The 26,160-nt window shown below is 47.2% G+C and overlaps 1 protein-coding gene and 2 long non-coding RNA genes across 16 annotated transcripts; 1 reads left to right on the forward strand and 2 right to left on the reverse strand.

Moving 5' to 3' along the window:
* LOC100520903 (zinc finger protein 300-like) lies at positions 283-25,976 on the forward strand. 14 transcript variants are annotated; one of them, XM_021086053.1, is made up of 7 exons: positions 283-500; positions 5,743-6,676; positions 8,669-8,843; positions 10,153-10,195; positions 18,686-18,952; positions 19,225-19,320; positions 21,751-25,976. In XM_021086053.1, the coding sequence occupies exons 3-7, from the start codon at positions 8,730-8,732 to the stop codon at positions 22,821-22,823; spliced, it is 1,593 nt and encodes a 530-aa protein (XP_020941712.1). In that variant the 5' UTR covers positions 283-500; positions 5,743-6,676; positions 8,669-8,729; the 3' UTR covers positions 22,824-25,976. The 14 variants fall into 14 exon arrangements, with proteins under 14 accessions (XP_020941712.1, XP_020941713.1, XP_020941720.1 ...); XM_021086054.1 differs by having other exon boundaries at positions 5,743-5,870; XM_021086061.1 differs by having other exon boundaries at positions 5,743-5,870; positions 18,826-18,952.
* LOC110259841 lies at positions 8,488-10,611 on the reverse strand. Its single transcript, XR_002342213.1, has 2 exons — positions 10,435-10,611; positions 8,488-8,938 (listed from the first exon to the last, which is right to left on the reverse strand). It is a non-coding gene; the product is annotated as an uncharacterized LOC110259841 (long non-coding RNA).
* LOC106509013 lies at positions 10,608-18,460 on the reverse strand. Its single transcript, XR_002342212.1, has 3 exons — positions 18,322-18,460; positions 17,934-18,045; positions 10,608-10,739 (listed from the first exon to the last, which is right to left on the reverse strand). It is a non-coding gene; the product is annotated as an uncharacterized LOC106509013 (long non-coding RNA).

Genomic DNA, 26,160 nt, shown 5'->3' on the forward strand with positions numbered 1-26,160 from the left:
CCATAACCCGCCCCTCAAAATGGCGGCGGGCCGGGATCGGATCCGATCAGATGCGGCCGCAAACCGCCAGGGCGAGACGGGCCAGTCCAGCAACGACGTGGAAAGGGGTGTGTTCAAGGACGGGCCCCCGGCCCCCGGGGCCTGCCATGGGAGACACCCCCTTGCCCTTCCACAGCGCCACGCGTACCGCCCCACGACAGCCACCCCGTGGCCGGAAGGACCGCGGCACTGACCGGAAGTGCCTTGCCGCGGAGCCTCTCGGAAGTTGTAGTTCTGCCGCAGTCCAGAGGCACCTACGCAGTGCAGGGGTGTCCGAGTGTGATCTGCGCACTTCCGGACCCCAGGCTGGTCTTGCGGCGTCCAGCACTTCGGAGCTGGTCGGTTCTGAGGTCTCCGCGGCACCTCGGACTGGTGGTTCCCTCGGCTGCCGGCTGCAGAGAGGGCACGTGTGACGGAATCAACGCTGCAGAGCCAGGCGGGCACGGGGAGGGGTGGTCCGGGTGGGCAGCTCCATCTGACATCTTCTGCGGAGGGTCTGGGTTTCTGTCTGGTTGTTTTTTTTTTTTGTTTTTTTTTTGTTTTTTGTTTTTTTGCGGGGGCGGTGCAGGCAGGCTGGGTTTCACTGCTTCTCTGACCTTCCACAGGTCTGCCTCTTGAGAGCCCAGAATCTGAAGGGAACTACTGCGGGGTACCCACTGACATCTTGGCCCCAGGAGGCTGGAGGCTAGATCTCCTCGCAGTGGTCACCCTTTTTGCCCTGACAGTGGATTAGTTTCTGACCTTTGACCTAGAGTTTCTCTGCCTACCCTGGTCCCTAATCTCCACTCAGGCGTTCAGACCTCCTGCGGGTGACGAGGGGCTGCTGGGGGGAAGGCCCCCCTTCTCTCCGACCTGCCCTTCTTCCTGCAGACCCCACCTCGCAGCCAAGGGTAGGCTCAGAGCTGTGAGGACAATTAGGGGAAGGCTGTGAAACGATTGCTATTTCGGGTATCTACAGTTATGTCTTCAGCTGACTAATGAAGTGTCTGGGTCAGGCCCTGGGGAAGGACTGGGTCCCGTCCTTGGCTGGGGTCCTATGAAGCTCTCAGTCCGGTGAACACATAAGGGCCCTCGGGGTGTGAATATCCTGGTAATTATCTCTCCTGGATAAATGGACACCCTGGGGGCGGGGGGGAGGTTTCTACTGGAGGAGGCGGGGCTGAAGGTCAGACTTAACTAGGGTTAGGTGGGAGGGGGCAAAAGGGTATCCCAAGAGGAGGGAACAGCATATGCAACGGTAAGAGGCTTGGACCGAGTGGATGGGTACTGCTGGATTCGGTGCACTGGAGGAGCCTTGGGGTGGTAAGGCTGGCGGGGGTTGAGGGCGCAGATCAAGCTAGGCTAGAGGGTGTGGACTGGGTCCTGTTGGTGCCTGAAGTGTTTTAAGCAAGGCTCTATTTGTTTTTTGGTCAGAATATACCAGCAGCTGCATAAAGTAGTGAGAAAAGAGGAGAGCAGTTGTGTTGCATCGCAGATATTTGAAGTAGTAGCAGCGCGGGGCTTGGGGGAGTGAAGGTGGGGGCAGTGTGAGCGCTTCTGTTTGCAGACTGAGAAAGTTTCACGTGCAGATGGTTCTTTTAAGGCAGTTGGTGAAGGCAGAGAGCAACGCGAAGGTGCAGAGTGATGCAGAAAAGACGGAGGATTTGTCTTCGATGTTTTTTTTTATGGGTCATATTTGAGCTGGGGGGCAAAGAGAAACGGATACTAGAGTTTTAAGTCTCGATAAGGTCGAATATATCCGTGTTTTATGTTATGCTTTCAAGTGGGGTCGTATTGAAGATTTTCCTTTCTGCAATCCACCGTTCTTTTTTTAAAAAACGATTTTAAATGAGTAGTATTAGAAAATATCTCAAATGCATCAAGCTCAGAAAAAAAGGAAATTTGTGCTCATCATCGAGATTGAATAAATGTTGAAAGTTTATTTTATTTGCCTCAGATTTTCTATAGAACTAAAACTCTCATGAATACCTAAAGCCTTTTTGCTCCCACCCTCTCATATCTTCCTTCTTCTCATTCAAAGGTAACTTCTGAAATGGCTGCGTATCCTTTGATGTTTTTATTTACTTGCTACGTATGAATGAAGCCATAAATAATACTTAAGATTGTGTTGTATGTTCATGACCTTTGCCTATATTTCTTTTGGATTATTTTTTGCGTATTTATTTCTAGTGTATAATTTAGCTAGAAATCCATTTTGGCTTGTGGACATGATGAAAATGTTGAATGGAATTTGATTGGGCTTAGTATCTCTTTGGTGGGTATATTTTTGAGTATGGATCCATTTCACTTAATGTTTAGTGGTTTATTTGGTTTTCTCTTGCTTTGCTACTGTTGGTAATTTATTTTTTGGAAAGTTGTCCAATTTAATTTCAACTTTATGACCTTAAATGATTTATAGTAGTCTCATCATTAAAAGAAATATCTATAATGATCTCATTTTTCACGTCTCAAAATTGTTTCTTTTTGCCTTATCTTGTTTTTTTTTTTGACCAGTCCTGCCTGAAGTTAGTCTTTTTTAATTAGTTTAAAATACAAACCAATTATTTTATGAGTTGTAACAAATCCTTTCCAAGCATTGAATGTAGTTTTCTCTTTTTAATTTTTTATTTGGGCACAATTTCAGAATTAAAACTCCTGATAGGAGAACAGTACAAAGACTTCGTAAATATCTTTCATCTAAATTCTGCAAATAACATTTTACCATATTTGTATAGGCAGTTCCAGGAACTGGAGAGATTTCAGGGCCAGCTAAAGAAAAAGATGTAACCATGAGGTCATGGCGGGATTATTTCTGCTGCATATGGGGGCGGGGGGCCCCTTGCAGCATGAGCTCACCCAGAGGCTGGGGCCCAGGGGCCACTTCCCAAAAGATGGGAGGACAAAGGAACCTGGGGGTATCTCTGTGTCAGAGCTGCTTGGGGTCTTTGTAGCCACAGAGTTTACTTTGTAGCTGCCAGAAACGGGTGCAGTTTCACAGGGTAGGTAAACAGGGAACTCCTAAGTGACTAACAAATTGCTGATGTTTGGACTGTGTTTAAATCATTCACTGGTGTTGCCATTTGAGTTTGAGGCTGCTGGGCTTTTGCGCTGTGAAGAAGTAAACAACCCAGGGGCCACTCTGCAGAGGCCCCTTTTGGCTCATTTATGCAACAGTTTGCTTTATCCTGCTTCTCCTTCCCACTCTATACATGGGGGGTGTGTGGGTGTAAGTAAATACTTCAGTGTGCATTTCCCAAAAACAAGGGCATTCTGTCACACAACCACAGTATAATGATCAAAATCAGGAAATAAACCTGGATGCAGTACCATTGTCGAACGCTCAGATTTTACTAGATGTCTCAATAATATTTTTTCCAGCTAAAGGAAATCTCAGACCAGGCATGGCATTTTTTTTCTCCGTCATCTCTTTCATCTCCTTTACTCTGGAACAGTTTCCCAGTCTTTCATTAATAACCTGGACATTTTTGAAGAATACAAGCCAGTTATTATTGAATGTTCTTCCGTTTAGATTTGTCTGATATTTTGTCATGATTAGATTCAGGTAATACATTTGTGCCAGGATTTTTTTTTCCTTGACTTGCTCAAGTATTTCATTTCTTCTTTTAAAATTCCTGTTCATACTTAATCCTTTTATGTCTTTCGAGATGATTCTTTTTCTGTTCTAGCCTCCAATGCGTGTCAATAATTTCCATTTTTAATTTAATGCCTATCTCAAGGCTATAATTTTCCTTTAAGTATGTGTTTGTAAATATCCACCAATTTTGATACGTAGTATTTTTGCAGTCGTTACGAATATTTTTTCATTCTTTTTATTTTCTAATTTATTACTTTTTGGTTTAGAGAGTGGCATCTAGGCAAAATTGACTTTTAAAAGATTCGTTGAGGTTTATTTTTTAGCTTATTTGTCAATTCTTGTAACTGAGATGATGCACTTTAAAACGTATATTCTCTAACTTGAATTCATTCTTCTGTCTGATAGGCAAGCTTTTAAATTGTTTTTCACATCTTGTATATTGTTACTCTTTTGTTGGTATCCTAGATCTTCGTTTTGAAAAATATATACTAAGATCTTTTTATTGTGATTGAGGATTTGTCTGCTTCTCCCTGTAGTGTCCTGTTGGTGTTTATGTGCATTGGAGCTGCATACGCATCGTGTGCATTTGCTAGGGGCGTCTGGTCATTGTTTTGTTTCTTTCCAGTGGGTTGTTCTTTCTTGCTTTTTGTCTGTCTCCTAATTTTTTAAATGAATGCCGGACATTGTGTGTGGTGGAGCCTTCTGTCGGGGTGTTACTGTGTCCGGAGCTAGGCGGGCAGGAGGTTGGTGGAGACCAGACCCGAGTTGCGCAGGGCTGGCATTTGCTGTTGCTATGGTGACCGAGGGCCTCCGCAGGCTTTACATCGCCCTGGGTTGCTCAGTGCGGAGCGGGCTGGTTGCTGGTCCCCCTCCCTCCTCAGCTGGTCTTCCCTGTGGACTCTCCTCCTGCCAGTGCTCCCGCCTGCTCCTGGGTGCTGGCCCGCCTGGCGGAGGAGGGGCAGGGCGCTCTTGATGGCTCAGGCTTAGGAGGACTGTGGGGCCTTGTCCCGGGATGCCCCAGGGGTAGGAGGCTCCAAAAGCCTGAGCCTGATACCATTGCCATTTCCTTGATCCCTGTCTCACCCTAACAAAGCATGGGAATGGCGGATGTTTTATACATTTATTACAGTGTTACAGTGAAAGTACATTTTCAAAGAGGGAGAGAGAGAACGCCCGTGAGTGCAGGTTTAAAAAAAAAAAAAAAAAGAGCCGGACTCACTCTGCAATAGCCTTCATACCCCAGCGTGCGACGCCAGTGGAGACCCAATTTGATCTTCTGTTGGGTCTGAGGCAGGATGCCTTATTTGCATGCGGAACAGGTTATATGGTGGCCTGGAGAGGAATGGGTGACATTCCTTCTCTAGAAGAGCGGGAGCAGCCCCGACCGGTCAAGGTGGGGGAAGGGGTGTTACAAGGAGACATGGCCAGAGGCTCTGGGGTTTCATTCCTTGAAGGGAACTTGAAGCCTGTAACAAGGCCAGGACCTGTGTCTGTCCCTCTCCTGTGGTGAAAGAGGTTTTTTTTCCCTTTTTCCTGCCACAAGCCGTAGGTCTCACATGTGCTCTGGGAGCAGCAGGGTTTCGCTGCCCTTCTTCCAGCAACGTAGAGCTTTCGTTCCTCAGGAGAGAAATTTCTGGAAGCATGGGGCTTCCAGCATTGGCAGCCACTCGCCTCCTTTAGGTCTTGGCTACCCAGGGAGTGTCCCTGTGGTCTCCAGGCCCCCTTCCCCCTTCTAGCTCTGTCTAACAAATTGTGAATTTAGTGATGGAAAGCATCGCGCTTCTGAGCTCAAACATCCCCGTGGGATGGATGGCTGGGCCCTCTGCTGGGGTTTCTAAGGCTAAAGCCAGGCGCCGGAAGGCCAGCCTCTTCTCTGGGGCTATGGGGGAGAGTTTGGGGGTCAGAGGAGGTGGGTTTCTGACGGTTTTAGGCCGAGGCCCGTGCCTCCGTGCCCGCTGTGGGCTAAGGCCTTCTCTCAGCATCCTTTTACATGCACGTCCATCTTTGATGGACGTGGGCTCCTTCTTGGGTTCCGGCTGGTCCTGACCCCCCCCCCCATTTCCCTCAGAGGTAAAGTGCCCTGCTGCTGTTTTCATGTGAATCTCACCATGTCGTCTATTTATTTTCAGGTTTTCTTAGTGTCTTTGCAAAGGCTTAGAATCGGACCGTAGCTCAGGCGGCTCGGTCCTATCTGCATATTCAAGCTTGTTTCTACCCCCAGAGAGTCTCGAGGCGGGAGCTGAGCCGCCAGCTGACGGTAAGTTCCCCGCAGGAGAGCAGCGCTTTGGCGATCGGAATTGGCCCCGGTCCTCGGATCCCAGGCATCCCCGAGTAGAGTCAGCCTCCTTCAGAAGGTGCCCTGGGGAGCAGGAATCCCCCTGGAAGGAGGGCTCCCTCTCCAGCACCTCTCGGTAGCTTAGGGTTGAAGTTGGAGCCTCACAATATGCCCCCCCCCGCCCCAAAGTGCCCCTAAAACAGTCCGGGTCCTGCTGACAGAACTGGGGTGCTGTCATCGCCTCGGGATCGTGTAGGAGTTGGTTTAGGGGAAGGTGTTGCAGGAGGAGAGGGCGTCTCCTGCTTTTAGGGTGTGAGAGGCATACACGAGGAGGGAAGGGCCCCCCCATGGCTCTCAGAGGGCGACCCCCGCCACCGATTTCTCTCCACTCGTAAGCGAGCGCTGGCTCCTTCTAGGCGTGCGTCTCGCTAGAGCTGGAGCCGGTCCCACCCCACCGTCCCCGCCACGTGTGACTTCCAGCGACATGTAGCCCCCCCACCCCCCGTAGCTGAGTCAAGGCCCAGAAGTTGCGTTCTTAACCTAAGAGTATCTCGTTTTTCCTTCTCCGTTAAAGACGAAAGAAAATGGGCGTGAGAGAGGCGCTCCGAGCCACCCAGCTCGCGCGCGCCGAGCCAGCACTACCCCCCAGGGCTCCCGTCCGAGGAGGCGGGGCGGGGCCCTCACCGCTAAGCCCCGCCCCTCCCCTCCTCCACCCCCTCCGAGCTTCTCCCGGATTTCCTCTCCTCCAGGGGCAGGATCTTGATAGGAGGTCATGGAGAGAGAACCCAGTAAGATGATATATGTATATTTTTCTGAACTATTTAAGTATGAAACAATGAGCACGTTTATTGTTTAAGAAATTAGCACATGTAAAAACAAATCCTACCGTGCAAAGGTAACGTTGTTAACATTTTGCGTGTTTTCTATAGGAGTTTTTCTTTACATGTCAATAAAAACCCATTCCATGAAGCAGGACATGGAGTAGCGGGTCCCAGGGCAGAGGTTCTGATCCGCGCGGCTGGGTCAGCCTTCCTGGGGCCGCCGTCACCCAGCACCACACACTGAGCGGTTTACCCGACAGAGGCGGAAGCTCACACCGCTGGGGAGGCGGGAAGTCTGAGACCGGGGTGTCGGCGGGCTCTGCTCCTTCAGTGGCCGGGCGGGAGGACCTGTCCCTGGCCCCGCTGCGAGCTCTGGAGCTTTGCCGGCAGCGCTTGGTTTCTGCTGCATCACCCCGGCCTCTGCCTTCCTCTTCCCGAGACCTTCTCCCTGTCGCTGTGTCTCCGTGCCAGATGTCCCCTTTCCACGAGGGCACAGTCATAGTGGATGAGGGTCCACCCCGGTGACCTCATCTGAGCTTCATCCTCTGCAAAAACCCTGTTTCTAAGTAAGGTCACGTTCTGAGGTTCAGGGAGCTAAAACTCTGACTTGACTTTTTGGGGAACACAATTCAACCCCTAGCCCTTCCCCTCCAGGATGAGAGCTCAGGGACCCCACAGCTGTTCAGTCACTCAGGTTGTAATAAGAAGAGTCCCCCTCCCTTGCCCACCGTCTGTTACTCTCATGCCCGCTTCCCAGCTTCTCCCTCCTCCCTGTGGAGCCATGGATCCAGGGACCACCCTCCCCATGCCCCCGCCCGGTAGGGAGGGCATGTGATCTGTTGTCCTTCTTCTTATTGGATATCCCTTTCTCCTCCAGGGTCAGGGTAACGAGGAGGGAAAAATAGAAATTTCCCCCTGCTTGGTGTCATTTGTGGCTCTCACCTGCCTAGCGCCCACTATGTAGGAGGACAACTTTGTGGGGGTTCCCAGCCCCTGACACCACAGGAGCTCTCTGGCTGACCTCTGTGCTGACCCCCCAGCTCTGGGCTCTGGGGTCCCGCCTGCCCTTCAGGCCCCCCGTTTTCTCCACCCTGCCGGAGCCTGCTTGATCAGCATCCTTGTGATATGGCTTTCCCGCCAACCCCTTGGGTCCGCCAGGACTCTAGCATCCTTGTTCCAACAAACACAGGCAATGAGGTAGCTCCCTTTTCTGCTCCCTCTCCTCACCCAGCTGCCACAGAAGCCTTAGCCAGCCTCTGACGTCCAAATTCTTCAGCCGTAACTTGGCTCCTATCTCTGGGTTCCCGTCTGCCCTCAACATTCAAAAGCGCTCCCCTGTGGCAAGTTATGGGGAGTTTCTGCAGCTGGACATATACCCAGCCTCAGATGTCAATCTCCCTGTTTTGAGGCTCCCTCCAGTGTCCCTAAACACTTTTCTTTGAGCTGCCCCCCTCTTGGTTTGGGAGGGGAGTGACCGCCAACTAGGACCAGAGGCAAGGGCCACGGTACACTCCTTCCGTAGACGTCTCTCCTGCAGTAATTCCCTCCCCCGCAGGAAGGAATCTGTTAGGGTGTGCCTGGAAGCGCCTGAGAATTTGGGGTGTGGGATTTGAGCTAAAAATTTCAAGGCACGTGGGAAAATCCCATCCATTCTCTTGTTATCCATCTGTGAATCATATGCTCCGTACCCTGCTTTCTTCACTTGCCGGTATTGTTGGAAGATCATTCCATATCTAATATTTATTCTATAGTATTTTAAGTTGATTCATAGCTTGGCATGCTTTAATTGTATCATAATTTTATTAACCGATCTCTTATTTTTTAAGCACTTAGGTAGCCTCCAATTAAAAAAAAAAACCAAACCCCTCAGATTTCTTTATGGAGTTTCTGTAATTCTAGAGTTTGAGTGTCGCTGCAAGATTCTTGGATCAAACTCCAGTGTGTCTCTGTCCTGAGTAGGAACAGACCTAGGACCAACCTCGTGTCTATTCAGGAGAGAGATAGGTGTGGGGTCCACTTGATGCTTCCAGCCACAGTAAAATTGCTCCCGAACCTTCGTGTTCCTGGTCCCTGGGAGAATGAGGAGAGGAGGAGGAGGGCTCAGGAGAAGTCAGCAGATCTTGTCCCATATTTGGTAAGTGGCAGAGCCAGACCGGGATGCTGCCCGGCAGCCATCAGCACCGTTTAGCCAGGAGGGTCGGTCGTAAAATTCCCGTTGGCAGAGGGCAGCTGCGAGACAAAGACCAAACAAAACGTAACGGGATCTACAGACAGACCTGAGTGCCCCAGGTTAATTACCGCCACTGGCCTTGGCCAAGTGCCATTGAATGGACTCTGCCTTCTAGAACGCACGTGTCTCTTTTCCTATGAATTTCCTCAACACCAGGGGCAAGACTGGTGAGAGAAGCTTTGGGTTAGAAGATTAGTAGGCTACAGATATTTTTTAAATAAAAATTTTAAATGGAGTTCCCGTCGTGGCTCAGTGGTTAACGAATCCGACTAGGAACCATGAGGTTGCAGGTTCCATCCCTGGCCTCGCTCCGTGGGTTAAGGATCCGGCGTTGCCGTGAGCTGTGGTGTAGGTTGCAGACGCGGCTCGGATCCCGCGTTGCTGTGGCTCTGGCGTAGGCCGGCGGCCACAGCTCCGATTCGACCCCTCGCCTGGGAACCTCCATATGCTGCGGAAGCGGCCCAAGAAATGGCAAAAAGACAAAAAAAAAAAAAAATTTAAAGACATGATCACGTATGATATGCCCGTCTATCCTAGAAAAGCTTAGAGAATTCATCTGAATACAAAGGGGAAAACTAAAAATGGTCATTATCCAACTATGCAAAGCTCACTACGTGTGTTTTGTCTCACATCATTTCAGAGGTTACTCTGTGTGCGCGCGCATGTGTGTGTGTGCACGCGTGTGTGTTGGATCCAGTGGTGTGCAACCATCTTTCTCAACCGCCAGTATACTATCCATACATGGTCTTCTATGGACTTATTTTTTGTTAGCTGCATAATGTTTCCCTTTGGTTGTGGCATAATCATTTAACCCGCCCTCTATAGTTGGATATTTTTAGTGATTTCAGGTTTTTTCAGACAGAAATAAATATCTTGGCCGCTAAATCTTTGCCCAAACTCGCCCAAACTCGTGGCTGTATCTTCGGAAGAAGTTTCTATTACACTCCTGGGTAGGGGTGGGAAGGGTAGTGAATTGCACGCTGATGACAGAGATGCCGCGATGGATATTCACTAAGTAGGAAAATAATTCAAGCCTCAAGGTTGGGTCCCCGTCACTTTCCAAGGTGAGGGCTTGGCTCTGATAAACGGGGTTCTTGGGAGGAGCCCCCGCCACCCTGTGCCTGGGGTGTTAACAGCGGTTGATTCTGAGGCTGGAGGCAAGCGCGGGCTCTCACGTCCTCTCCTCCCCCTGCCCCCATCTCTGCCTCCACAGGTGTCTGCTTCTCCCAGACCAGCAAGGAAGGACCATGAGCCAGGTGAGTGTGGCCTTTCTTTAAACTGCACTTTTTTGTTTCACCATGGATATCAGGATGCTTCTAGGCATTCATCCCATAAGACACAATGCACACAAAGTCGGGATCAGTGAAAACGGGACGATTAAGGCCATGGGAAGGGCAGGGTCGGTGCCCCACAGAGGCTGCTGGTGTTAACACCTGCCCTTTGAATTTATGTCTGACCTGTCTGGCACTTGAAAAAGACAGATGCCATGCCATACCTGACTTGCGTTGTCTGGGACAAGCGCAGCGCCTTCTCAGGGGAAATACAACAGCTTGTTCAGGTATTTAGACGTTTCTGTGAGAGGTCTTCATACGTGAGACGGAGAAGGCAGGTGAGTGTGGCCTTTCCTTGATAATAACAACATTCAAATAAATGCAACAGCAAATCAATCTCCTGTGACTTTTTTTTTTTTCCCCAGTAGACACTGGGTATTGTACCAGTGCAGAGATGTGTGATTACAATTGTTTGGGGAATCAGAATACTCGCGTCTCCATAAACAGCTTTGTTACGGCTCACGCTGACCTAGATAAAAAAAAACACCGCATTATCTAGAGGAACGAATGAATGGTGTGCTTTTCAAACTTGTTCGTAATTTTTGACACCGATGGAGCTTCAACTCAAAGCCTCACGCTTTGGCAGGGGCGGAAGGGAGGACGGTCCAAGCTCCCCTGCCTCCTCGCTCCTCGCCTTAGACCTCAGCCCTCTGCCTTGGCCTCCACGGTCCTTTCTCACTGGTCATCATGCTTTCGACATGGCATTGTTGTTTCCTGTCCGCTGGTCATTCTCAAATGCCTCTGTTCCTCGAGGGCCTCCCTCTTTACCCCCGCCTCCCGGGATGCAGGAACATGCAGTGCCCTGCGCGGGATCCTGGAACTCAGAAAAGCCCCCGACCCAGCGAGAGCTAGTTTAGGACGAAGACAGCATCTAGGCAGCACCCCGAACTGTGGGAAGAGCGGGCGTGCCGCTGGGACGGGGAGGGTGACTTCCAGGAACCCAGGAGTCTCTCTTGTTCCCTTGTCTCTGTTTCCGTGATGCCTTTTCTCATACCGGCTTCCTCCACGTGGCTGGAAAAGGGCCGGCTCTCAGCGCCTACGTCGCATGTTTACAAGTTTTGCCATAGAATGGGGCCAGGTCTCCTCCTGTAGGAAAGATCCTTGGGAAAGACTGCAGTTGGTCCAGCTCAGCTCAAGGGCTGAGGGCAGAGGGGTTGGGTCTGCAGCAGGAGCTCCCAGGAGCACATCGTGCTTGGGGTAGGGGGCAAGGAGGATATCCGTCTCCGAGGAAGATGCGACCTGGTGGATAAACACGACTGCTGCTCACTCCAGGAAGATGAGCCTTCGCAGGCTCGCAATTTCTAGCTCAGGGACTCCCCCTCCGGCAAGTTTTGCTGCAGGATGCTCTTTCTACAGGCCTGTTTATTTTAATTGAAGTGTAGTTGATTTACAATGTTGAGTTAGTTTGAGGTTTAGGGACCTGGGGTGGTTTTTTTTTTTTTTTTTTTGGTCTTTTTAGGGCCGCATCTTTGGCATATGGAGGTTCCAAGGCTAGAGATCGAATCGGAGCTGTAGCCACTGGCCTACACCACAGCAACTCGGGATCTGAGCAGCATCAGCAACCTACACCACAGCTCACAGCAACACCAGATCCTTAACCCACTGAGTGAGGCCAGGGATGAACCCCAATCCTCATGGATGCTAATCAGGTTCATTAACCACTGAGCCACGATGGGAACTCCTGAAGGGACTGTCTTGGAGTTTCTGCTTCATGAAGCTAGGACTGTCTGGATATTTGGTACAACTAATGTCTGGGGACAGAACAAGCATGAGAGGTTGAAAACAGGGTGGTGACTCCGCAGCCTCAGTAGAGAGACCTGACCGTGACATGAGGCTGTCACGTGTGAAGCTGGAGGTTTCATTTGGCGTCTTTGGGGGGACGCTCTTGTTTTGTGGGAAACCAAGTCTTACTGGGAACATCCTGTCAGGGCTACGTGCGATGATACTGACAATAAAACTTCTAACACTCTCTGTTGAGCACTTAATGTGCTGGTCTCTGTGTTTTTCATACATCATTTCATGAAGGAACCTGAGAGAGGGGTATTCTCACTAACCCCTCCCCCATTTTACAGATGGACAAACTGAGGCTACAGATACTAACATCCCTTAGGTGGTGGATTTGGGATCGGAATGTAGACAGACAGATGCTCAGAGAACTGGACAGTTTTAGCTACCAAGAGCAAATCCTCCTCAGAGGAGTCCAGTAGCAGGTGTGCAGTCTAGACTCGCATTGTCCATTGTGGTAGCCATTAGCCGCAGGTAGATACCGAGTGTCTGAAGTGGGGTTAGTATGACCGTGGATCTGAATTTTTAAATTACATGTAAATTTTATTTACTTCTTCCTTTTTTTTAGCCACCCTGTAGCATGTGGAGTTCCAGGGCCAGAGATCGGATCTGAGCCACAGTGGCAACCTACGCCGAACCTGCGGCAACACAGGATCCTTTAACCCATTGTACCAAGGCCAGGGATTGGACCTGCACCCTGGCACTGCAGAGACATTACAGAGCCTGTTGCGCCACAGCAGAAACTCTATTTAAATTTTAAAACAGTAAAGTATTTTTTTGGTATCACAACTTTAATAGGACTACATTTCACCAAAGTGAAGTCGAAACTACAGTGTCTGAGAGTTCCCTTGGTGGTGCAGTGGGTTAAGGATCCAGTGTTGTCATTGCCGTGGCTCAGGTCACAGCTGCAGTGTGGGTTCGCTCCCTTAAGTGGAAAATACCAGGTTTTGAAGATGTGTATGATAAAGAATGAAAAATATACCAGTGATTTTTAAAAAGACATGTTTGATATTTTGTATAGCTTAGGTTAATTAAAATTCATTTTTTTTTTTACTGTCTAAAAAAAGTGACTACTAGAAAAAATTTTAAAGCCACTTTGAGGTGTGATTGACATACAAATATGTACATATTTAATGTACACAACTGGATGAATTTACAGAAAAATGTACACCCTTGAGACTGTTGGCACAGTCAAGGCCATAAACTTACCCATTGCTTCCAAAAATTTCCTTCCTCTTTATAACTTTTCTTCTGTGGCAGGAGCATTTAACGTAAATCTACTCTCAGCGAGTTTTTAGGTACACAGTCCTGTAGTGTGAAATATAGGTACCATGCTGCACAGCAGTCTCCAGAATTTATTCATCTTCCATAACTGAAACTGGGACTCCCTGGACCACCACGTCCCCATTTTCCCATCCTCCCAGCCCCTGGGAACTACCATGCTACTCTAGTTCTATGAATTTGACTATTTTTAAAATTTATTTTTCATCTTTTTTTTTAGAACTACAGGTGCGGCATATGGAAGTTCCCAGGCTAGGGGCTGAACTGGAGCTGCAGCTGCCAGCCTATGTCACAGCCACAGTAATGCCAGATGTGAGCCATGTCTGCAGCTCATGGCATCGCCAGATGCTCAACCCACTAAGCAAGGCCAGGGATGGATCCCACATCTTCATGGATACTGGCCGGGTTTGTTACTGCTGAGCCACAACAGGAACTCCAAGTTGGATGAGTTTAGATTCCTCTTAAAAGTGAGATCGTGCAGGATTTATCCTTTGTTGGCTTGTTTCCCCCATAGCTTAATGTCCTCCAGGTCTATTTATGTTGTCAGAAATGGTGGCTGGGACTGAATAATCTTCCATTGTACACCACATTTTCTTTACCCAGTCACCCACTGATGGACACGTAGGTGGCTTCTATCTGCTGGTTACTCTGAATGATGCTGCAGTGAAATGGGAACACAGATCTGAGATCCTGCACTCGATAGGATAACATCTGCAAACCAAGATACATTTATTTCCTCTTTCCTAATGTGGATGCCTTTTATTTCTTTTTCTTGTTTAATTGCTCTGGCCGGACTTCCAGTACTGTGTTGAAAAGGAGAGGCAAGATTGGTTACCCTTGCCCTGTTCCAGAACTTGGAGGGAAAGCTTTCAGCTTTTCACCATTGAGTAGGATTTTAGCTGTGGGCTCTTCATAAATGAACTTTACTGTATTAAGTTCCTTCTATACTTAATTTGTTGAGAGTTTTTATCATAAAAGGTGTTGAATTTTGTCAGATGCTTTTGTGCATCTGTTGAGATGATTATGTGATTTTTATCCTTCATTCTGTTAGTGTGGTAGATAACACTGATTTTCATATGCTAAACCATCCTTGCTTCCTGGGGATAAGTCCTACTTGGTTGTGGTGTATGATTCTTTTAATGTGCCATTAAATTTGATGTGTTAGTATTCTGTTGAGGATTTCCGCATCTGTATTTATTAGGATATTGGCCTGAGTTTTCTTGTGGTGTCTTTGGTTTTGGATCAGGGTGATGCCGGCCTCATAGAATGAATTTGGAAGTGTTCCCTCTGCCGTTTTTTGGAAGAATTTAAGGATTGGTATTAGTTCTTCCTTCAGTTTTTGGAGGTCCTGGGCTTTTCTTTGTCGACAGTTTTATGATTATTTCTTCATTCGCTTTGTTACTAATCTGTTTAGGTCTCCCATTTCCTTTTATTTTCCTATTTTTTCTTTCCTTTAAAAAAAAAAAAAAAAGTGGCTGCACCTGCAGCACATGGAAGTTCCAGAGCTAGGGGTTGAGCTACAGCCACTGTAGAAGCAATGCGAGTAGTTATGCTGCAAGTCACACGGGAAGTCCTATTTCTTCTTGATTTGGCATCAGTAGGTTTTTTTTTTTTTTAAGAAATGTATCCATTTCTTCTAGGTTGTCCAACTTGTTGATGTATAATTTTTTTTTTTTTTGTCTTTTCTTGAGCTGCTCCTGTGGCATATGGAGGTTCCCAGGCTAGGGGTCTAATCAGAGCTGCAGCCACCGGCCTATGCCACAGCCACAGCAATGTCAGATCCGAGCTGCGTCTGCGACCCACACCACAGCTCACGGCAGCGCCAGATCCTTAACTCACTGAGCGAGACCAGGGATCGACCCTGCATCCTCATGGTTCCTAGTCGGATTCGTTAACCACTGCGCCACGACGGGAACTCCACATTGATGTATAATTGTACGGGTTTGTTTTTAATGATCACCCAGGAAGTTCCTGGGCTAGGGATCACATCCAATTCTCACCTGTGACTTGAGCCATTGCAGTTGGATTCCTAACCCACTGTGCCACAGCAGGAACTCCAGTGCATCATTTTCACAGTAGTCATTAAGATCTTTTTCATTTCTGTGGCATAAGCTGTAATGTTTCCTCTTTCCTTTCTGATTTTATATAGTCCATTCTTCTCCTTTCCCCTTAGTCTAGCTAAGGGTTTATCAATTTTACATTTTTCAAAAAACATGCTAATTTGGGCTTAGCTTGTTCTTTTTTTTTTGGCCAAGTCCACAGCATGTGGAAGTTTCTGGGCTAGGGGTTGAACCCATGACACAGCAGTGTCCCAAGCCACTGCAGTGCCAATGCCAGATCTTTAGCTCACTATGCTACAAGTTTGTTCTTTTTCAAAAGGTGCAAAGTTATATTGTTTATTTGATAGCTTTTTTTTTTAGTATAGGTGTTTTATTGCTATACTCTCACCCCTTTGTACAGCTTTTGCTGCATCTCATATAAGTTTTGGTTTATTGTGTTTTCATTTTCATTTATCTTGAGATATTGTCTCATTTCCTCTTTGATTTCTTTGACCCAGTGGTATTTCAGAGTGTGGTTGTTTAATTTTCATGTATTTAAAAACTTCCCCCAATTCATTGCTATTATTGATTTCTAGCTTTGTGAATAATTTGTCTTCTTAGGTTTCTTAAAATTTGTTTTCGTGACCTGAAATATGATCTATTCTGCAGAGCATTCTGTGTGCTCTTAAGAATGAGTAATATGCTGCTGTTGGGGGGATGTTCCGTATATATCTTTCAGGGCTATTTGGTCAGTAGTGTTGTTCACCTCTGCTCTTACTGGTTTTCTCTCTGGATGATCCATTATTGAATCTGGAGCATTTAAATCTGCTGCTACCATTGTACTGCTGTTTCTCTCTTCTGATTTGTGTTTGCTGTATACTTAGGTGCTTTGATGGTGGGTGATATATAATTGTTTATCTTCCTGTTGAATGGATCCTTTTATAATTATATAATGACTTTGTCTCTTGTAACATTTTCTTTTTTTGACTACCTGAGGCACGTGGAGTTCCCAGACCAGGGATCAGATCCGAGCAGTAGTTGGAACCTAAGCCACAGCTGCAGCAATGCTGGATTCTTAACCCACTGTGCTGGGTCTGGGTTCAAACCTGCATCCCAGCACTCCCAAGATACCCCTGATCCCATTGTGCCACAGCAGGAACTCCATCTTGTGACATTTTTTGACTTAAAGTATATTTTATCTGATAAAAGTATAGCCAGACTAGCTCTCTTTTGATTAACATTTGCATGCATGGAATAGCTTTCTCTATCCCTTCACTTTCATTCAGTATGAGCCCTTAAATATAAAGTGAGTCTCTTGGAGTTCCCGTCATGGCTCAAGGGTAACGAACCCAACTAGCATCCATGAGGACACAGGATCGATCCCTGGCCTCACTCCATGGGTTAAGGATCCGGCGTTGCTGTGAACTGTGGTGTAGGTTATAGATGAGGCTTGGATCCTGAGTACTGTGGCTGGGGTGTAGGCTGGCAGCTGCAGCTCTGATCTGACCCCTCGCCTGGGAACTTCCATATGCTGTGGGGGGTGGCCCTAAAAAGACAAAAAAAAATTAAAAAATAAAAAATAAAGCGAGTCTTTTGCAGACAGCAAATAGTTGGGTCCTGCTTTTTTATCCATTTAGCCAGAGTATAGGTTTCAACTTGGGGAGTTTAGTTCATCTATATTTAAGGTAATTATTGATGGGTAAGGACTTACTGTTGGTATTTTGTTAACTGCTTTCTGTTTTGTTGTTCTCTCATTTGTCTTTTCCTCTACTGTTATCTTTGCTGTGGTTTGAAGATTTTTTGGTAGTGATATATATATATATATATATATATATATTTTTTTTGTCTTTTGTCTTTGTAGGGCCACACCCATGGTGTATGGAGATTCCCAGGCAAGGGGTCTAATTGGAGCTGTGGCTGCCGACCTACACCACAGCAACACCAGACCCGAGCAGTGTCTGTGACCTACACCACAGCAACGCTAGATCTTTAACCCACTGAGCAGGGCCAGGGATCGAACCCACAACCTCATGGTTCCTAGTTGGATTCGTTTCCACTGCGCCACGATGGGAACTCTGGTAGTGATATATTTTTGATAATTTTTAAATTTTTGTACATCTACCATCGATTTAGGTTGTGGTTACCATGAGGCCTGCGTTGAATCCAACCCCCTATGTTAACCTGACCGCCACTTAAATTCAGTCACACACAGAAACTACACTTTACTCCCTCCCCCCTTCGTTGCTTATGACAGATTGTACTTCCTTTCATAGTGTTTCCATGAACACATCTGTGATTATACGTACTGTTAAAACGTTTGCCTTTAACTTCTAAACCAGTGTTTAAAAGGATGTTCACACTAACATTACATACATGTTAACAGTACTCTGTATAAATGAGAATTGTGATTTCGGTCCTCAGTGCATGCAGAGAGGAGAAGAGGAGGGCCAAGGGAGGGGGGAGCCAAGCCCCATTCTCAATATGTGGACTCCTTGCTTTGCTTTTCTCTTGTCACCCCTTCGTTTTCCCCGTATCTTGTGTGGGCGATCACAACGCACCTGAACTTTAGTCTCTCCCTCCCAGTGAGTCCCATCGCCTTGATACAAGTGATGCTCTACAGATAGTCTTTCGTAGCCCCCTCCCCAAATCCCGTGACGGCGTCTGTGTTGCCTGTAGGAGAAAAAAAACAAAAACAACAAAAAAAACCACCTTCGTTTGTCCCGAGATCTGATTTCTACCCCACTCCCTCTCCCATTCTCCCTCCCTCTTTCCTTCTCTCTCTCCCCACCTCTCTGCTTTCCCTTCCCCTCTCACCCACACCCCTTACACGCGATCCTGTCATTCCTAACTATGTGCCCCTCCTACCAGATGTCCCTGTGACTCCTTGCCTTTGCTCATGCCATGCCTCTCGACAGAGACAGCCTTCCACTATCAGAACACACTTACCATGATTCTGCTCCAACCCAACCTCCAGGCACGCGTAACTTGACATCAGGACACTGAATGTGACTGCTGTCTTCTTCGTGTCCATTCTGTACTCAAGTGTCCTTCCATCACGGCCTTCAGTCTCACGTGACCATACCTGAGTCTTGTACGTTCATCTCACTCCCCCAGACGACGGCGCCTGAGAACAGGAGCAACGTGGCCCTTCAACCCCAAGCACCATGCCCAATGCCAGTCGCATATCTGGTCTTCCATAGATCCTTGCTCACTGAGTGGATGGATGGATGGGTGGATGGATGGAGATCCAGAATTGAGATATTTTCTAATCATCTTTTTTTTTTTCTCTCCCACAAAATGTCGTACAAAGTTAGGGGCATGCTAAGCTTCCTATATAACTTAACACGGGGAAACCTGACCTCCAAAGGTGGTAAGATCCATCTCCTCTACACCTTTGCCATAATACTCTGTGCCAGGCACTCCAGATTAATCAGGACTGTGCTGTTCCAGGGGTCACTGTCATTCAAAGACGTGGCTGTGGGCTTCACCCGTAAGGAATGGCAGCAGCTGGACTCTGCACAGAGGACCCTGTACCGGGAGGTGATGCTGGAGAACTACAGCCACCTGGTCTCCGTGGGTGAGGAAGTCTTCCTGTCTCCCCCCCCACTTAAGTCTGAGCCCCTTTCTTTTCTCAGTTATGTAAACCCCTTAAGTACTAAAAATGTTTGGCCTGGGCTTTCAGTCGTCAACACGTCTTCTCCTCATCTCATTTGCGTTATTTCAGAATTTTCCTCCCGAGTGAAACAGCCTTTGTTTGGCTGAGATGTAAATGTTTGCTGTACGGGCCGATCCGTCCTTGGGGGGCCCAACTGGCTCAGTCTAAATTCTGTGACTATTTCTTGTGAACAGGCTGCCAAGTCACCAAGCCAGCTGTGATCTCCAGGCTGGAGCAGGGGCAGGAACCATGGATGAAGGAGGAAGAGATCCTCAGATGGAGCGCCCCAGGTGAGAGGACCAGCCTGCAGGGGGCAGGAGACCTAAGGTTCCAGGAGGCCACAAAGCAGAGCCTTGGATGCTTTTTTGATTCACCCAACTGTTGTTAAAAGCCTTGGATAGGAGTTCCTGTTGTGGCTGAGCGGGTTAGGAACAGGACCAGTGTCTATGGGGATTCAGGTTCAATCCTGGCCTCGCTCAGTGGGTTGAGGATCCAGCACTGCTGCAAGCTGCAAGCTGCAGTGGTGTAGGTCACAGACACTGCAGTGGGGCCCTAAAAGAAAGAAAAAAGAAAAGCCTTTGATCTTTGCAAAGAGCTGTGACTCTTTGGCCCAAGACCTTGAGATGCCCCAGTGATGCCTGGTGCCTGCACCCATCACTGCCTGATCACTCCTTCCCTGGATTTTAGGGAAAGACATATTCTTTTAAAATTTACCCTTTCCTTTTACTCTGCCACCCCCTTCTAAGACTTTGCTTTCTCAATCTTTCTCTAGAATCTTCTGGCCTACGCTTGTCCCCATGGCTATGAAACAGGCATTCCTTTTTGGTTACACCCACAACCTGAGCCACTGTGGTGACAATGCCAGATCCTTAACCTATTTCACCACAAGGGGATCCTGAAACAGGCTTTCTCATGCTTTCAAGGATTGGTAGATGTGCCCTATCTCAAAATAACTGTTATTCTGTGCATTTTTTTATGTTTAAGTTACCTTTTCTTCCTTCTTTTACTGTGAAATGCCTCAAAAACATATCTTCTGTCTTTTAGATGACTTTAAATTCCTCTTCTTTCAAAACCATGTAATAGGTCCCCATTTTGTCTTACAGGCTCATCTTCCCCCATTTCTGTACAATCTCCCAGGGAGCTGAACCTTTGCTTTATTCGTCCCTATTTCCGTGGGGCACACATAGTGTACGTCAACCAACTCTCTCTACCTTCTCAGACAAGGATCCTTTATCAAGCATTTGTTCAGGGCAGTTGTTAGTAATCAGGGGTGGACCCTAGAATCCCTGGAGGAGTTGTAAAAATGCTCCTTGGCTGGGTTCAAGCCCAGAAGATCCTGCTGGGCAAGATTACTGATCTTGGTTTTTTTGTCTTAGGCCAAAAATTACTGGCATTGATTTTTTTGTCTTAGGAGTTGAGCAGTGGGGCTCAAGGAACAGAAACATCACTAAACCGTGTTTCTGTTGAGTTCCGTGGTTGCATTGGGTATGAGTGTCAGGGGTGAAACAACAGGATTTTTGTGGCTTAAAATGTAAATGAAGATAAAAGCCAATAAAGACCTAAGCATAAGATGAAGAATCCAGCATTTAAGATTCTCAAAGTACACCCCCATGGTGACATGGAAACCAGCTCGCCCAGGGAATGGCAGTATGGGTTTAAGGGAGGGGCTGGCCTGCAGCCATGTCTGGGAAGGGGACATGTAGGCTTGGGCCGTTGGCCAGATCTGGTATCAGGGAACCATGAGGAAAGAAAATGGTCATCTGAGCAATCAGAACACAGAGGGGAGTCTTCCTGGGGCAAGGATCCTCATCTTTGCGTCTGTGTGCTGGACACCATGAAGATCGTGTAGACCCCTGTGAGAATGAACCACTGCAGCACAGACCTCCGACTCTAGGATAATCCCTCTAACAGCAAAAGGCTCGATGAGAAAGTTAATTTGGTTCACAGAATAGAGGGGAAGTGTGAAGGTGGGAAGGAGACAGGAAGTGCAGATCAGCAAAGGGTCTGTGTGCAACCTGGGGATAAAGTGAGGGGCACTCACCCTTTGTTTAACCTGAGTCCTTTGCTCATAGTTCTTCAACACCCTTCTCCCTAGAGTCCTCTGGAAACTCCACAGTCTTTCTTTAGTCTTCATTCATAACTCCTAAACATCCTTTTCTCTTGATGTGGGACCTCCTTATTACATCTTCCCTTATTGAGGGATGCCAGTACCGCCCTGTGGTAGCCAGTTGTGGCGGAATCTTCCAGCTCTGCAGTGATGTCACCTTGGTAGCTTGAAACTGGCCAAGGTGGGGTAATGTTTTCACCTTGGAGATTGGTAAAATGCCACAGATCAGGGTTTCCTTTGCTCTTTGTAACTTGGTTCATCAGCACATCAGTGCCTTGAGTCCACTGTCCTCCAGGTTTTTCTCTTACTCACGTTTACTGGTGTGTTTTCACCTTCTTCCCAATTTGATGCACCAGACTTGTTGATAGCAGAGCTTACCTGTATTCACCATCAGAGTTTTATCCCTGTTTCTGGTATCTCATTCTTTTCTTTTCAGGAGCCAAGGGAGCAGGAAGTGTTTATAATAGGATTATGATGATTTCATCTAGGCAGTCAGGTCTGAAATCACAAGGTTAATCTCCCTTCCAGACATTTCTGAAATAGCTGAGTTCGAAGATACAATCCCAGAAAGATTAACAAGTGTGTGTCGTCATTTATTTCTTTTTTTCCCTAGAAGTTTTGCAAGTTGATTCCCCAGCAGGTAGACAAGTGGAACCCCGACCCAAACTGAAAAAACGAGCTGCTTTCCTAGGCAAGAAAAAACTGACCCTCAAAGGACACAGGGAACATGATACAGTTGGGAAAGAACCCTGTCCGAACACAAACGCGGCTCCTTCAAGACAAGAGGTCCCTAAGTGTGAGTCCTGTGGCACAGCCTTGCCTGGTCATGCAGACATAGCTCCTAGTGCGTACCTTGCAAGAAGGAGATTTGAATATGATGCACAGGGAAACTTATTTCTCTATTCTAAGCTGGAAACCCCACAACCTGGTGCCCAGCCCCGTGAATGTAACCAGTGTAGAAAAGCTTCAAGCCGTGACCAAACCCTTCAGGCCGATCAGGGAACCGACAGTCATGAGAAACTCCACAAATGTACCACATGTGGGAAAGGCTTTTGCCACCAATCTGAGCTCATTACCCATCAGAGAGTCCACGGAGACGAGAAATCCTCTGAAGACAAGGAAGAGGAGGAAGACCTCAGCCAATGTCCCAGCAGTCACCCGGAAGAGAAGCCTGGTGAAAACAGCAGCTGTGATCAGAAGCTGTCCCAGGAGACAAACATCTCCACCTCTGAGGCCGTTCTTGCTGGAGAGAAGCCTTTTAAGTGTTCGGACTGTGAGAAGATCTTTTCGCACAAGTCCCGGCTCATTGAGCACCACAGGTCCCACACAGGAGAGAAACCCTATGGCTGTGAAGAGTGTGGGAAGTCTTTCTCCCGCAAGTCATGCCTCATCATCCATTACAGGATCCACACGGGAGAGAAGCCCTACGGCTGCAGTGAATGTGGGAAATCCTTCTTCCAGAAGTCACACCTCATCCTGCATCAGAGGACGCACACAGGAGAGAAGCCCTACGAGTGCAGTGTATGTGGGAAGTCTTTCTCCCAGAACTCCTGCCTCATCATCCACAAGAGAACTCACATGGGCAAGAAGCCCTATGAATGCTCTGATTGTGGGAAAACCTTCTCCCAGAAGGCAAACCTCATCAGACACCACAGGATTCACAGCAAGGAGAAACTGTATGGGTAGCGGGAGAGGAGGTTTTCATCAGGAAGTTGTATCACATCTAGGAATGAAAACCTGTGGATTTTGTGAGTGTGTAAAATCCTTCAGCAAGAACTCCAGTGCCACTCCAGGCAGAGATTCATACCAAGGTGAAATCTTACTAATTTGGAGAATTCGGAAAAGCTTATTCTCTTAAAACTAAGGATGGAAGGGTAGTGATACTCTAGAGTGATATATTTTTATAGGATAAACTAAATAATGAAATGTATCTATGTCTACATTAACTGTGGATACTGAGCTCTGAAATAAGTGAATCATTTAAACCATTACAACAGATCTAATAAGCAACACAACAACCCCAGGGTGTACAGACGGGTTATATTCCCAAGGATGCTATTAAAAAAGAACTTTATTTTGCTTACTTTTGAACTGCATCTGTAGTTGAACATAATTATGAAATTGTAGACATAGATACCATAATATATATAATGACATCTATTAAGAGTTTCCACACTAAATTACAGCCTTTTGCTTTTATATTATACATTATAACTGGAAAAATATGAATTTACTGCTCAACTAGAAGTCCATACACCATACCCCTTACCATTTGGTTTTCTGTTTGCTGGCCAACTATTATAGCACCCCCCCACCTCCTGGATCTGGAAACCAAAAGTTTCATCACATCTTCTGTTATCTCTCAACTTGTTTATAAGTTATGTTAAAGGTGTAAGGTTGAGACTCCCTTTTCTGCCAAATAATGGACACCTAAAGTGAAAAATGTTCCACTATAAACAACTTGAAATGATGGACAATAACAGATTAACATTCTTTGGAATGCATCATTCAGCTTTCAGGAAAGTAAATGTGGTTTCCAGCTTCCAGCTAGGAAGACGGAACTGAGAAGTGAGTTGATGCTGGAAGCTGCCCTGTAGGTTTAATTTTGTTTTCCCAGAAGCCTGGGTATAAAAGACTACAGGCAGAATGTTGTCACTGAAATAACTCATAAATTCAGAAATTTCCAAAGCCTGTACCTACAGGGAAAGGGTGGACCAGAGCAAAATCTGCTCATATGCACAGGAAGCTCATCTGTCTCTTCCTGGGCTCTGGGCAGGCAAGAGTTGACCCTCATGATTCATCAGCCCTGACCTGCACCTCCTACAAGTCAGAATCCTGAATTTGCCCTATTCATGTCCTAGTTGAAAAACTGAACAATTAACAAAGTAATCTGTCCTGGTCTTTGAAGCAAATGCAAAATATTCTTCGAGGAAGATGCCCTCAACTCTGTGTTTCTCAGGATTCTGACATAGAAACACAAGATGAGTTCATGATCCTCAGACACAAAATATGAGGAGCGTCAACAGACATTTTAACAGAATAGGAACCTCAGTTCTTTCAGGTAGTACAAAAACCTGAAATTCTACAAAAATGACTCTCTTAAAAAAAACAACAACAATCAAAAAACTAAAACCAAATGAAAGCAAATATACAAAGAAAGATAACTTGCTTACTTGTCTCGAAATGAAATACAGAATCACTGAAATGTAAAGCTCAACATTAAAATATTCAGCATGTCTAACAGCAGGTTTACTCAGCAGAAGAAAACGTGAAGAGGAAGCCAGAGCTAAGCAAGTTCAAAGAATTCAGGATATAGAGAGATGGAAAATGAAAGGACCAGTGAGAGATGGGGAACTCCTGAAAGACCAAAAAGAAAAAATAGAAGAGGAGTAACCATTCAAAGACGTACTGGCTCCAGCTTGCAAAAGACATGCATCGTAACAGATGGAGGCAGCACAATATATGCTGTGCTGAAAATAAAACATAAATTTACATCTAAATATACTCACTGTATATCTGCTGAGAGTTTCGCTAAGCCGCCTTGTGGTGTTGCTGCCTTGTCGTCAATCGTGTGATGTGTGATAGTTAAGTGGCTGTAGGGGACCTTAAGCTGACAACTGGCGCCTCGTGCAAGGACATTGTACAGCCGCTCAACCACAAGCAAACGTGAGTCCCTGGTGTGACTTGCCCAGGGCCCTTGTGATCAGCTATCTCACCTGCCTCCCAGTGCCTAAGTGCTTTAAACACCCTTGCCAGGACCCCTGTGAGCTGACCAAAACCCTGCTCGCTCTTTGGGTTGGAACTGACCCATCTGGTCCTAACGTAGGAACCCCAAAGCACTCCTCCCATGGATCCTAATAAAAAGGCAGTCTGCCCTCTGCCTTGACCTCCTCTCTACGTGCTGTGTACTTGACAAATAATCTCTATTTCTACGTGGCCTGGTGTTGAACCTACTCATTGTCTTGGACCCCGTGCTCCATTTCACAAGTGTTAATTTAATAGTTAATTTAACTATTCCCAGTTCCCATGAGAACTGGGAATAGGATGGGAGCGAGTCTTGCACTTGGCTGGTGGAGAAATGCCTTTTAGCCGTGAGGGGCTGGCTAACTGGCTCCCTTGGGTGGGGAGTTCTATCTGGGGGGCCCCCCGCCTGCTGGTGTCGGTGGGCACAGCTTTGCATAGAGGCTCCCACCCCTCCCATCCCCATGTGCAGGATCTCAAAGCACTGCCCAGAATCCTCCCTGGAGCACTGCTCTTGGGAGCTGGTTAGAGGGGTGACGGGTATGTCCCCCACCTGGTACCACCAAGGGAAGGTGAACTCCCCTGGCAGATATTGGACTTGGGGTATATTTCCCAACTCCAAGCACAGACCCAGCTGTCGACTGTTAGGAGAACAAGCTAAAGTTTTCTCAAGGTCCTGCTGGGGCGGGTGAAGGCTAGGATGCCCGAGGACCGACTCATCAAAATGCTCAGTGATCCTGCCACCTCTGCAGTGGGGGGCGACCCTCATCCTAGTTGAGGCTGATTAGGACACCCGAGGGGAAGCAGCTGCCTGTGAGCCCAGCTGCAAACCCCTAGGAATGTCCCGAAGGCCAAATCAGTTCAGTGCGCAGGGGTAAGAGCATTAGAGGCTGAAACTTGACATTGCATCGCTTCTTTGAAAGTTCTCGTGACAAGAAAACAGTCTGCCAACTAGGGGAACTGATGGATGTTGGCTTATCGTGGTGATCACTGTGCAGTGTGTGCCGATGTTGAATCATTGTGTCGTATACCTGGAAACCAATGTGATGTGATGTGTCAGTTCTCTCTCAATAAATAAATAAACTGAGACGTTACACATCTCCAGAGTCAAAATACTTTTGCAGCAGGACTAAGAGAAGAGGGGCCAGCCCGCTGTCCAAAGTGTCTACATCTGGGAGTTCCCTGGTGGCTCAGTGGGTTAAAGATCCGGCATTGCTGCTGTAGTGCGGGTTCAATCCCAGCTCTGGGAACTTTTGAGTGCTGTGAGCACAGTCCAAAAAAG

The sequence above is a fragment of the Sus scrofa genome, chromosome 3 (genome assembly GCF_000003025.6).
Source record: "Sus scrofa isolate TJ Tabasco breed Duroc chromosome 3, Sscrofa11.1, whole genome shotgun sequence".
In the NCBI taxonomy this organism is placed as follows: domain Eukaryota; kingdom Metazoa; phylum Chordata; class Mammalia; order Artiodactyla; family Suidae; genus Sus; species Sus scrofa.

Excerpts from the sequence above, each read along its gene's own strand:
- LOC100520903 (XM_021086053.1), top strand. The coding sequence starts at position 8,730 with ATGCTTCCAGCCACAGTAAAATTGCTCCCGAACCTTCGTGTTCCTGGT. Across the intron at positions 18,953-19,224 it reads CAGCCACCTGGTCTCCGTGG|GCTGCCAAGTCACCAAGCCA; the intron begins GTGAGGAAGTCT and ends TCTTGTGAACAG. Across the intron at positions 19,321-21,750 it reads CCTCAGATGGAGCGCCCCAG|AAGTTTTGCAAGTTGATTCC; the intron begins GTGAGAGGACCA and ends TTTTTTCCCTAG.